Source organism: Citrus clementina, unplaced genomic scaffold (assembly GCF_000493195.1).
Source record: "Citrus clementina cultivar Clemenules unplaced genomic scaffold, Citrus_clementina_v1.0 scaffold_2, whole genome shotgun sequence".
NCBI lineage: Eukaryota > Viridiplantae > Streptophyta > Magnoliopsida > Sapindales > Rutaceae > Citrus > Citrus x clementina.
The window spans coordinates 24,050,748-24,064,607 of NW_006262688.1; the positions used below are offsets into that span (position 1 = coordinate 24,050,748).

At 35.9% G+C, this 13,860-nt stretch overlaps 2 protein-coding genes across 2 annotated transcripts; both read left to right on the forward strand.

Annotated features, from left to right (window-relative positions):
• The first annotated feature begins 517 nt into the window (after nt 1-517).
• LOC18052052 (receptor-like protein 9DC3) lies at nt 518-3,672 on the forward strand. Its single transcript, XM_024190876.1, has 2 exons — nt 518-1,220; nt 1,940-3,672. The coding sequence occupies exons 1-2, from the start codon at nt 518-520 to the stop codon at nt 3,670-3,672; spliced, it is 2,436 nt and encodes an 811-aa protein (XP_024046644.1).
• Nucleotides 3,673-6,885: 3,213 nt separating this feature from the next.
• Nucleotides 6,886-8,019, forward strand: LOC18052175 (receptor-like protein Cf-9). Its single transcript, XM_006447720.2, has one exon. The coding sequence runs from the start codon at nt 6,886-6,888 to the stop codon at nt 8,017-8,019; it is 1,134 nt and encodes a 377-aa protein (XP_006447783.2).
• Nucleotides 8,020-13,860: the final 5,841 nt, after the last annotated feature.

Genomic DNA, 13,860 nt, shown 5'->3' on the forward strand with positions numbered 1-13,860 from the left:
AATGGAAGTTTTTTTGCTTCCGTTTTATGTTTCTTGTGGCCTGGTTCATTGTAGATGGGATACAAATAATCGTTAAGCCACATAAATTAAAATTGATCGATCAGCATGTTGAAGTGTAACAATCGATTCTTTATTACACAAGTCTTCTGCCGTTGTCTTCACGTACGTCTTGCCGATCTAACAAAGCCAATTATTCGGTGACGGCCACACTAGGGAACTTGACTAATTGACTTGCACTAACAAGTCATTAATAAGTCCATTAACGACTTCGTCTTCGAGTGCTTGCTTTTCCGGATACCACCACATACTCATACATCCTAGCTTCAAGATAAAACAAACTTCTCCATTTCCACACAAAATGATTCCACACTTGGATAAATCAGAACATAGCAATAATTCATTTGCAATAATTGAAAGTTGCCTATATAAAGCATCGCAGCTTCACTACCATTATGCGCGCCATAAAAGCAAAATACCATAAAGACACATTTTCTATCAATTCCTGGGGAGACAAATTATGGGGTTATCATTACGTTTCTTCACCTTTATGCACTTAGTTTCTTCCTTGTTAATATTTCACCTTGCAATTGCTCACTTCACTTCTTCCATGCAGCCACACACACTCTGCCATGATCAAGATCGTTCTGCCCTGTTGAAATGCATCGAAAGCCTTACCATTAATAGGTATGCTTCTAGAAATCCTTTGTCTTATCCCAAGGTTGCATCCTGGAATCAGGATGAACAAAATAGTGACTGCTGCTCTTGGGATGGCATAAAATGCGATGAGGACACTGGTCATGTGATCAGCCTTAACCTCAGTAGCAGTTGGCTCTATGGCTCCATCAACTCTAGCAGCAGTCTCTTTCAGCTTGTTCATCTTGAGTGGCTTGCTCTCGCAGATAACCATTTTAATTTCTCTGTAATCCCCTCTGAAATCGTCAACCTTTCGAGGCTGACACGTCTATCTCTCTCTGGTTCTTTTTTTGCTGGTCAAATACCTGCAGAATTGCTAGAACTCTCGAGGTTGGAGGTTCTTGATCTATCATCAAATGACCATCATCTGAAACTCCAAAGTCCTGGTCTGGCAAATCTAGCTGAAAAGTTAACCAACCTCAAACGACTTAACCTTACCGATGTCAATATTTCTTCTGCAGCTCCTCCTACATTGGCAAATTTGTCTTCTTTAATTTCCTTATCTCTAAGTGAATCCTTTTTGCACGGTGAAATCCCTACAGAGATTTTCAATTGCCCAACCTTCGATTACTTGAGCTCGCGTACAATTCAAATCTCACTGGACATCTACCAGAATTTCAGAAAAGCAATTCCCTTGAGCTTTTGAATGTTGCATTCTCGGGATTTTCGGGCAAGATTCCGAATTCAATAGAAAATCTTAAATCATTATCTCACTTGTATTTGCCAAGCTGCCACTTTTCTGGAAAAATCCCCCCTTCACTTGGTAATCTTACCAAGCTCGCTCATTTGTTCCTTTGGGGTAATAGATTTTCGGGAGAGTTGCCTACTTCCATTGGAAATCTAGCTTCTTTGGAAATTCTAGCTATCAGTTCATGCAATTTCTCAGGTGAAGTTCCAGCTTCGTCACTTCGTAATCTAACCCAGCTTACAGCTTTAGTAATTGGGAAAAATAATTTTTCATCCCTAAGTTCTCGTTCATTGTCCTGGATCGCTGATCTAAAGAAACTCACTATTTTAGACCTTGAATCCAGCAAATTAGTTGTTGAGGTCCCTCCTGCGCTCATGAACCTAACACAACTTACTCAGTTATCTCTACCTTTTAATCACCAATTAACTGGTCCGATTCCATATTGGCTGATGAACCTGAACAAACTATCCCTTCTCAGCTTCAGAGGTAGCAAATTGAGTGGCCATATCCCCATTTAAATTTCGAACCTAACCCAATTGCAGAAACTGTATTTTGCAGCGAATCAGTTGGAAGGTTCTATTCCTAGCTCGTTCTTTGAGCTCAAGAATCTTGTGGAGCTTGAACTCGCCTTCAACAAATTGAGTGGCACATTGGATATAAACAAGTTCCTACTTAACATGAAAAGTTTAAAAGTGTTAGTTCTCTCGTCCAAATTGTCACTGCTCACCGATACCACTGTGAATACCTATTCCAAGAACTTCAGTGTTATAGGATTACGTTCATGCAACCTTAGTGAGTTCCCACATTTTCTGTACAACCAAAAACTCCTGGATTTCTTGGATTACGTTCATGCAACCTTAGTGAGTTCCCACATTTTCTGCGTTCATAAAACCTTAGTAAGCGTAGACGGTTTTGATTATTTAAACCTTTCTCACAATCTATTGACAGTCTTCGGGCAGGTTCTTCCATGGGCTTATATGATTACTTTAGACCTCAGTTTTAACAAGCTGCGAGGACCACTCCCACTTCCAATATCAGTGTCCACCTCATCCTATCTAGTTTCAAACAATCAGCTGACAGGGGAAATTCCACCATCAATTTGCAGTTTGAATCGTCTTTATGCACTTGATCTGTCTCACAATAACTTAAGTGGCATGCTTCCAGGATGTTTGGGAAATTCCAGTGTTCAGCTTTTGATATTAAAACTGCAAGGTAACAAGTTCCATGGATTCATTCCTGAAACCTTCAGCAAAGGAACAAATCTGAGGATGATTGATTTCAGCGGCAACTTACTGCAAGGGAGAGTGCCCAAATCGCTAGCCAATTGCGTAAAGCTCAAATTTCTTAATCTTGGGGATAATCAAATCACGGACTTCTTTCCTTCTTGGTTAGGAACTCTTCCAGAGTTAGAGGTGCTCATCTTGAAATCCAACAACTTTCATGGAGTAATAGAGGAGCCCAAAGCATGTTTTGAGTTTGTTAAGTTGCGTATCATTGATCTCTCCCATAACAGATTTGCAGGTAATCTCCCCTCAAAGCACTTCGACTGTTGGAATGCCATGAAAGATGTCAATGCAAATAACCTAACATATTTGCAAGATCGTCTGCTGGGACCCGTCGGTTATCCTGAGCTTACTTATTATGGGTTTTCTTATTACTCACTAATATTGAGTAACAAAGGCACAGAGTTGGAATATGAGAAGCTCTCAAATCTGATCACAGCAATTATTCTCTCCAACAACAGTTTTGTAGGAGAGATTCCAACATCAATTGCTAATTTGAAGGGGCTTTGGACTCTCAACCTTTCAGACAACAATCTCCAAGGTCATATTCCACCAACTTTGCGTAACCTAATTGTGATCGAGTCATTGGACCTCTCCAATAACAAGCTCTCTGGACAAATTCCTCAACAACTTGGAGTGTTGACGACACTTGAAGTCTTTGATGTATCCGATAACCTGCTCACAGGGCCAATACCACGAGGGAAACAATTCAACACATTTGGGAAGGGTTCATTTGATGGAAATCCAGGATTGTGTGGACAACCTTTGTCAAAACAATGTGAGAACTCTGCGACTTCACCACCAGAAGAAGACCCACGCTCAGAATCTCTATTTGCATTTGGCTGGAAGACAGTTCTGATCGGATATGCAAGTGGGACAGTAATCGGAGTGGTACTCGGGCACATCTTCAGCACAAGAAAGGATGAATGGCTTGCCAAGACCTTTCGACTGCAACCGAAATCTAATGGGAGGAGGAGGAGAGTCGGGAGACACAGGCAATGGATGTAATTAACCGTTTTTTTTTCTTTTACGAAAGGCCTACTTTGTTGTGCTTTAAATTTCCTTTTCCTTCTTTTCTCCGATGTTTATTATTGTACATATACTATGTTGTTAATGCAAGTGGGCTAATAATTTGGTGGTTCTTTACCTTCAGCATAGTGCACGGGCAAATATGAATTGGTCGTCTGCTTCTTTTTTAGTTTTAATTCAGTACCTTGTTATTATCCTGATTTGATTAAATGATCATGTCTTTAATTAACACAGTTTACACTAATAGTTGTAAAAGATCAGTGCAGCATTCTCTTTTTCCGAATTTGAAAGGATATGATTTCGAAAAAAAATCATATAACTGATGATCAGGTCCTACTGATTTTGGCATCGGCACAAAGGTCGGGGAATTTTTTGTGTTTTACTTTTCATAATTTCCATTATATATATTCTCTAGTTTTATGGGGCAATAACACCAAAATCAGTTAAAGAATCGCTTAAAATTACGAATTAATTTCTCAAAGAGTTTTCTGTCAATGCAGATAGAATTAAGTTTTTGAAGCATCAAAAACTTACTTCGGGTGCCTGCTGTAAAATAAAATCATTAGACATCAAATATGTGCCAATAAGATAATTGGTAAACATTAACTATCATCAAAATTCAATCACAAAGTTAGAAGTGGCACAAAAGTAATTTGAAATAGAAATACCTTTAGCTAGTTGTTGAAACGTAAAATATAGTAATCGTGAGTGCTGCTTATTTTAGTCTCTATTTGATAAAATTTCTTAAATAGAAATTATTTAATTAGAGCTTTTACATTACCAAAAGAAAAGAATACTTACCAAAAATATTTGAATTGTTTGGTTGTTAATGAGAGTTTTTATAAAAAAAAATTATAAAATTACTTTAATTGATAATTTTTTTAATTTTTTTTTAAATTATGATGAAAGGATAAAATAAGATTACTAAATAAATTAATGATACTTTAGATGGTTCAACTCTTTAAAAAAAAAATTTACAACCTCTATTTCCAAAATCATAAAATTTAAACTTTTATTAACGGAGGTAAAATAACTTATCCCCAAAAACTCTACTCAAAATATGATCAAACAACACTAAATTAAAAAAAAAATTATGAAATTAAATAAATATTTTTAACTATTAGATAAGTCAAATGAAATGAAATTGGAGACTATTTACTGTACCTTTGTCTTGTTTGTCATACTCTACACTCCCAACCGCGAGATGATAAAACTTTCTTAATTTTCGCAAAAATATTTACTGCTTTTTCAGACCAGCGCCAGCTTTCAAAGCTTAGGCAAATGGGTGAAGTTTTAAGTTTCAACCCCAATCATTAAGTTGATGTAGTTAAGATCAATGTTTGACTCTCCATTACCAAAAGCACATTTTATCAACGCATGCAATAGTAGTGCATCCAGTTGTCTTTGTTAATTTGAAAAGCCATTTTCTCTTGGCTTGCTTGTGATTGTAATTATTAACATTTTCTAAGAAACTAAGCAACCTTAATTTAAACTAAAACTGTGGTGATTTAGGATAATTTCTGGTTATCATTATGGACGAGTGGAAGTACCACAATAAGAGTGTGTGATCAACTTCATAAATTGTCTACAGCTCTTACTTATTACTTAATTCTTGTGCACACCATTGACAATTAAAATTAAAGAATCCATGTGGTTAGGGGTCATGGATAATCATAATTCAGTGTAGACAAAAAGCATGGTTAATAGCCGGCAAGGAAGAAAGGCTGGATTGGTTTTCTTTTTCTTTTTCTTTTTTTTTTAATGTAATCTTTCAATTTTATCCTCCACAATAATATATTTATATAACTTTTTAGGAAATTATCTCTACACCGCTTTTGTTTTGTCATATATACATCCAATCACTTCAAAATTTTGACATGTTCTTTACATCACTTTTATTTTTAAGTTTGTATCAAGAAACTACTTTGACACTATAAAATGATCATTTTACCCTTAAATGAATTAAACAACTATTTTATTATACAAAATTTTAAAAAATAAAAAATTATAATTACAAGAATATCCCTGAATTTAATAAAATAAATAAATCTCAAATCCAATATGTTAATTTTTTTATAATTACAATTTCATTTAAAAATTATTATGTTAATTTTTTGTAATTATAATTTCATTCAATTTCTATAGAGAAGTTTCTTAATATTGATTATAGGGAAGTTTACAATAATTACAGGGAGTTTTTCTCTCCATGTTAATTTTGGTGAACTTCCCTGTACCTAATTTAATTATAAAATTAAAATGAAATTATAATTAGAAAAAATTATGATTGCAAGGTGTTAATTTTTTATAATTATAATTTCATTTAAAAATTATCATCTAAGATTTTGAGATTTATTTGTTTTATTGAATTTAGAAATATTCGTCTAGATATAATTTTTTATTTTTTAAAATTTTCTAGAATAAAATAATCTTTTAATTCATTTAGGGGTAAAATGATTATTTTTAGTGTAAAAGTGATCAATTGATACAAGTTTAGAAATAAGATAGTGAAAAAAATAATTTAAAATTTTTTAGTGATTAAATATACATACGACAAAATAAAAGTGGTTCAAAGATAATTTTCCTAACTTTTTTTTCTTAATTTATATGATGATCTGGACCAAGCGCCTGTTTTCATGTGTTTGTACAAATCGATTATGCCAAATTCACCGAATTATACTAACAAAAAAGGACCATTTTCGTGACTAGCTTTATTTTGAACCCATGACAATGGCTCTCTATTCCAACTGCCGCATCCACAAACCAACGTTTTTTTTTTTTTTTGTTCTTCTTCCAAATCTCTAGATACAACTCATAGAAAGAACCTAAAATTTACTTAAAAGAACGCCATGTGGTTGATAGATGCCCAGCACAATCCCATATTTAATTTTCTTAAGCAACCTTTGTACGTATAATAATTTTGTTCCAACCAAGTTTGGGAGTGAATTCTCAAAAGCCATTTTGATAGTATAGACAAAAGCATGGTCAATGGCCGAACAGGAAGAATACGACACTCAGAAAGAACCTAAAATTTTTTATTCCTAAAAGAAGAATTGATTGTGAATTAATCCCAGCAACATCACATTTGGCGCCGCCTATAAAAACATCTCAATTCTATGCCTGACCCTCCAAACAAAATCCTCCAGCCTTCCTATCATAGAAAGTTTTAAAAGGAATTGTGTTTAATAAGAAATTATGGGGTTATTCTCATTTTCCTTCACTTTAATGCACATACTTCTTCTGCTCTCAATGTTTCAGCACACGCTTGTTGGCTTGCAGCCACTCTGCCAGGATGACGAGCGTTCTGCCTTGCTGCAATTCAAGCAAAGGCTTACCGTCGTTCAGTGTTCTTTTGATGATTATTCTTCAGCTTATCCCAAGGTTGCATCATGGAGCCAGGAAGAAGAAAATAGTGACTGCTGCTCATGGGACGGCATCAAATGCAACGAAGACACTGGTCATGTGATCAGGCTTGATCTCACAAGCAGTTGCCTCTATGGTTCTATCAACTCTAGCGGCAGCCTCTTTCAACTTGTCCATCTGGAATGGCTTGTTCTGTCCAATAACCACTTCAATTTTTCTGAAATTCCTTCAGAAATCAAGAATCTGTCAAGACTAACAGCTCTATCTCTCTCTCATTCTTCATTTTCTGGTCAAATACCAGCAGAGTTGCTGGAGCTCTCCAAGTTGGAGAGTCTTGATATATCATTTAATAATTTTCATTTGAAGCTCCAAAACCCGAGTCTAGCAAATCTAGCTGACAAGTTAGCCAACCTGAAAGTACTTCACCTTGGACAAGTCAATATTGCTTCTACAGTTCCTCATGCATTGGCAAATCTATCATCTTTGTTTTTCCTATCTCTCACTGATTGCCTATTGCAAGGTGAATTCCCTGCAAAGATTTTCCAGTTACCCGAACTTGCATTTCTCACTCTGACGTACAATCACTATCTCACCGGGTATTTGCCAGAATTTCATAATAGCAGTGTCCTTGTAGATTTGAGACTTTCACATACAAGATTTTCAGGTAAGATTCCAGATTCAATAGAAAATCTTGAATCCTTATATTCCTTGGGTATTAGAGGTTGCTCATTTTCAGGGAAACTTCCTCTTTCACTTGGTAATCTTACTAAACTCAACCATCTATACCTTTCTGGTAATGATTTTTCGGGTGAGTTGCCTGCTTCCTTGGGAAAACTTTCTTCTTTGAAAACACTAGAGATCATTTTATGCAACTTCTCTGGCAAAGTTCCGGATTCACTTGGTAACCTTACACAACTGAATTCTTTGTTGGGTGCAAGTGGAAGTGCAGAAAATCTTTTTATTTAAGAACAGAGTATTTTGCTGGAAATTTCTGAAACTTTATTGCTTAATTCATTTTTTCGTTTCTGTCTTGCTTTTCATACAACCAGAGTTCTATATTTATATGCATTATAGACAACTCTAGAGATTACATTAATCATGCTTTACATTTCCAAAGCTACATTGCAAACATCAATTCTATCCTTTACTTCATGTTGAAAAACAAACCAAATAACCCTTCAAACTTCTTGCTCAATTTACTAGATTACTAATTATATCTCAACACCCCCTCTTAATTAGTAATCTTCAATTGCTTCTTGAATTTTTCAAACTTCTCAATGTTGATTGCTTTGGTCAGAAAATCTGCTGGTTGCTCATTAGTGCTGATAAACTCCATATTAACTTCTCCTTTGTTTACTAAGTCACGGATGTAGTGATAACGCAGTTCAATGTGCTTAGATTTAGCATGAAATACGAGGTTCTTTGTTAGAGCAATGGCTGACATGTTGTCACAATAAATTGTTGTTGCAGCATCTTGATTGAACTGCAAATCCTTGAAAATTCTTCTAAGCCAAACGGCTTCACAAGCTGATTCAGTTGCTGCAATGTACTCTGCCTCGGCTGAGGATAAAGCTACTGACTTCTGCTTCCTTGAGCTCCATGAAATCACATTTGTACCAAGACAAAATAAATAACCTGATGTGCTTTTTCTGTCATCAAGGGAACCAGCCCAGTCACTGTCAGTAAAACCAAAAAGCTTGCAATTGTCTTCTTTTTCATACATGATCCCCTGCTTTTTTGTTCCTTGAAGATACCTTAAGATTCTCTTTGCTGCAATATAATGGGACTTCCTTGGATCATTCATAAATCTAGAAAGAACACTAACTGAGTGCAAAATGTCAGGTCTTGAGTTGGTTAGATAAATCAATGAACCAACCAAGCTTCTATAGATTCTTGCGTCAGCCTTTTCTTCTTTTTCATCATGTTTCAATTTTTCATTCAAACCCATAGGAGTAGGTGCTGGTTTGCATTTGAACATGTGGAATTTCTTCAACAAATCTTCTACGTATTTTTCTTGACAAAAGAAGATTTTTCCTCTGGCTTGCTTCACTTGAATGCAAAGAAAATACTTCATTAAGCCCAAGTCAATCATCTCAAATTCATCTAGCATGCTTTTTTTAAACTCTTCCACCATTTTCAGATTAGTGCCACAATAAATTAGATCATCAACATAAAGGCAAACAATAAGGAAATCAGTACCTTCCTTTTTGACATAAAGAGAAGGTTCACTTGAGCTTCTGTCAAATCCATTTTTAACAAAATATCTATCAATTCTGCTATTCCACGCTCGAGGGGCTTGCTTCAAGCCATACAAGGCTTTTCGGAGTTGATAAACTTTGTTTTCTTCACCTTTTACTTCATATCCTTTAGGCTGCTCAACATAAACCTCTTCTTCAATTTCGCCATTTAGAAATGCCGATTTTACATCTAGCTGAAACACATTTAATTCCATTTGGGCTGCCAAGGCAAGAACAGTTCGAATAGTCTCCATTCGAGCTACGGGAGCAAACGTTTCTGTAAAATCAACTCCAGGCAGCTGAGAGTATCCTTTGGCAACGAGCCGCGCCTTATATTTTTGAACTGATCCATCTTCATTGTACTTGATTTTGAAGATCTATTTCAGCCCAATTGTTTCTTTTCCATTTGGCAAATTAACCATCTCCCAAGTTTTATTTTTCACAATGGTGGCCATTTCCTCGTTCATTGCTTTGATCCAATCTTCATTTCTTGAGGCCTCCTCAAAGTCTTGAGGCTCACAAGAAAATAAAGCAAGTTCACATGACTCATAAATTTCTCTCATTGACTTTATCTTCCTTGGAGGGCTTTCATCATCCGAAGAACTTTCTGCTGCTGAATTTGGAGAATTTGGTTCCAAATTATTTTGCTGTGAAGAATTTGGTGGAGATACAGGAGCTTCAAAAAAGCTAGATGCCTGAGATTGATTGTTTTCCCACTGCCAAGCTAATGCCTCATCAAATACAACATCTCTTGAGATAACAAGCTTATTTGTTGTAGGATTCAACAACCGATACCCTTTAGACTCATCACTATAGCCAATAAACAAATATTTTTCTCCTTTTTCATCAAACTTCTCCATGTTTTGAGCTGGAATAAGAGCATAAGCAATACTCCCAAAAATCTTCAAGTGATCAACAGTTGGCTTTCGGTTGTGCCAAGCTTCAAATGGAGTTTTGTCTCTAACAGCTTTTGTAGGAGACTTGTTGAGGATGTACAGAGCTGTATGACATGCTTCTGCCCATAAGTTGTTAGGAATGCCTTTGCCTTTTAACATGCTTCTTGCCATCTCTACAATGGTACGGTTCTTCCGTTCTGCGACTCCGTTTTGTTGCGGACTTCGGCTGACAGTAAGTTGTCTTTGAATTCCATTATCCCTACAATAATTCATAAATGGAGTGTAGATAAATTCACCACCACGATCAGTTCTCAAGGTCTTCATTTTGCATCCACTTTGCCTTTCTGCAAGAGCTTTAAACTGAAGAAAAATTGAGAAAGCTTTTGATTTTTCATTCAAAAAATAAATCCACATCATCCTTGTATAGTCATCAACAAAAAGAATGAAATATCTCCTGTTATTGAGAGAGAGTCCTTGTAGGACCACAAATATCAGCATGCACCAACTCCAACGGAGCTTTGGCTCTCCATGAATTTTTAGGAAATGGAAGTCTATGCATTTTTCCATATATACAGCCCTCGCAAACTTTTTCATATCTTCCAACATCAGGTAGGCCAATCACCATGTTCTTTTGCTTGAGCAAATTCAGCCCTTTATAGTTTAAATGGCCATATCTAAGATGCCATAAATTTGACAAATCTGAATTTTCAATTTTGAGAGCAACATTTTCATCAAGTGGCATAACAAGAGGAAAAACTTTGTTCTTTGACATTTCAACAACGGCCATTGTGTGATTATTAGTTTTATCAATAATTTTGCATTTTTCATCATCAAAATAAATTGAAAAACCCTTTTGAATTAGCTGCCCCACACTCAAGAGGTTTTGAGTTAAATTTGGAACATAAAGAACGTCAGAAATGAGCTTTTTGTTACCTCCCTTTTTATGGACAGCAATAGTGCCTTTTCCCACAGCTTTCTGCATCTTTCCATCTCCAAGCTTCACTTGCGAATTAAAACTTTGGTCAAGGCTGATGAAAATGTCACGTTCTCCAGTCATGTGGCTGCTGCAGCTGCTATCCAAGTACCACGAATTATATAATTCACATTCAGCACCTTTACTTGAATAAAACAAGTAATCTCCATCACCTTCTTTTGTAAAATTTACCTCATTTTTGCCTTTCTTATTTTGATACCAGCAATCCCTTTGAGAATGGTTAGGAATGCGACACCTTGTGCATTTATAACGACAATCTTTTGATTCATGATTAGACCGATTACAAATGATGCACTGTGAATCTGAATTTTGCTGTGAATTCCCTCTGTCATTTTTCCACTTGTTGCGGTTGTCGTTCTGTTCTCTTTGCCCTTTGCCACGCTGTCCGTTTCTTTGAGACGAGCCTCCATTCTTCTGGTCTTTTTTGCTGCTTTTATTCTGATCTGAATTATTAATCTTTGACTGAAAAGCTTGCTCTGTAGGCTGACTTGAAGGTCGATTGATTCTTTACTCATGAGACCGTAATGATCCTGACAAATCTGAAAAAGTCATCTTGGACAAATCCCTTGATTCTTCAATGGCTGCTGCTACATGATCAAACTTTGAAGGAAGACATCTCAGCACCTTTTCATTCACCTTCTTGTCTTCAATGGAGTCCCCGCAACCTTTAATCTGGTTCACAATCTCAATAACTCTACTGCAAAAATCTTGAACTCCTTCACTGTCTTTCATTGATAAATTATCGAACTCTTTCCACAAAGTCTGTAACTTGATGGTGACTGCCTTTTCGGAACCTTGAAATTCTTGTTTTAGGATTTCCCAAGCATTTTTGGCCTTTTTGACACCAAATATTCTGGGGAAAATTGACTTACTAACACCTTACTGGATATATTGAAGTGTCGTGGCATTTCTCTGTATGTTTTCTTTGTACTGCTGTTGATGTGCTGGAGTCCAATCTGAAGAACTTGCAGATTCTGGTGGTTCAGCATATCCATCTTCAACAACATCCCATAAATTTTGAGAGAGGAAAAAGGTTTCCATTTGATTACTCCAATATTCATAATGTACCCCTTCAAATATTGGAACTTGACTGGGAGCATATGAAAATAATGTGGGTAGGGTATTTGATGTCATTTTGAGGGTGTTTTGGAAAAGCTCTGATACTAAATTTGTTGGGTGCAAGCGGAAGTGCAGAAAATCTTTTTATTTAAGAACAGAGTATTTTGCTGGAAATTTCTGAAACTTGCTTAATTCATTTTTTCGTTTATCTCTTGCTTTTCATACAACCAGAGTTCTATATTTATATGCATTATAGACAACTCTAGAGATTACATTAATCATGCTTTGCATTTCCAAAGCTACATTGCAAACATCAATTCTACCCTTTACTTCATGTTGAAAAACAAACCAAATAACCCTTCAAACTTCTTGCTCAATTTACTAGATTACTAATTATATCTCAACATTCTTTAACAATTTCTGAGACAAATTTTTCTGAACAAAACTCTTATTCGTTGTCTTGGATCCCTAAACTTAACCAACTCACTTATTTGGACCTTTCAGGGAGCAAAAGAACTGGTGAGACTTATGTCTGCTCTCGAATCTAACAGAACTTACTCAAAAAATTTTGGCTCATAACCAATTAACTGGTCCAATCCCCTTTTGCTTTATGAACCTGAACAAATTATCAACTCTGTATTTACATAATAATCAACTTACTGGCCATATTCCAGTTGAAGTTAGAAAGCTAACACAATTGCAGATTCTGCGTTTGGCGGAGAATCAATTGGAAGGCTCTGTTCCTAACTCTATCTTTGAGCTAAGGAATCTTCAAGCGCTTGACCTTTCCTACAACAATTTGAGTGGCACAGTGGATCTAAACATGCTCCTTCTTAACTTGAAATCTTTAACATCATTAGTTCTCTCGTCAAACAAGTTTTCATTGCTCACTGGAACCAATGTCAGTACTAATTTGCCAAATTTCACTGTAATAGGATTCAGGTCATGCAGCATTAACGAGTTCCCATATTTTTTGCACAACCAAGATCAATTAGTTTCTCTGGATCTTTCCTCCAACAAGATAGCTGGCCAAGTACCCCAATGGTTGTTAAATGTAAGCACAAAGAGTTTGGAATATTTGAACTTTTCTGACAACCTATTGTCGGGATTCGGGCAGGATCTCTTTGTTCTTCCATTGGCAAACCAATGCATTCGCTACGCAATTGCAAACAACGTCAAAGAGCTGGAACTCGAACATATGCACCCGTTGGATAAGTGGTACAGTCTGCCTCAAATGGTTTTGTGTTCAAAATCGGTAAATGTGTTGAAGTTACAGGGCTACAAACTGGGAATGTACGCCCCAAAATTTTATCTCCGAATATAGAAATTCACCTGTCTTAAGAAGTCGATTATATTTTCAGAAATCTCACATGGCTCGCTCAGTTCCAGAATCTGCAAATATATCAACTTATTATTTAAATCCAGACAGTTTGCAAAGATCCAAAGTTCATTTATTCACAAATCTTAAATTTCCTTTTAATGCCTATTATTATTCACCTGTTTATACTGATCACCAACTTACAATCAAAATCAAATCATTCAACCTTCCAAATGATACATCATCCATAAGAATTCAAGCCTCGGTACCATGTAGGTCAAGGAATATTGCGCCATAGCACAA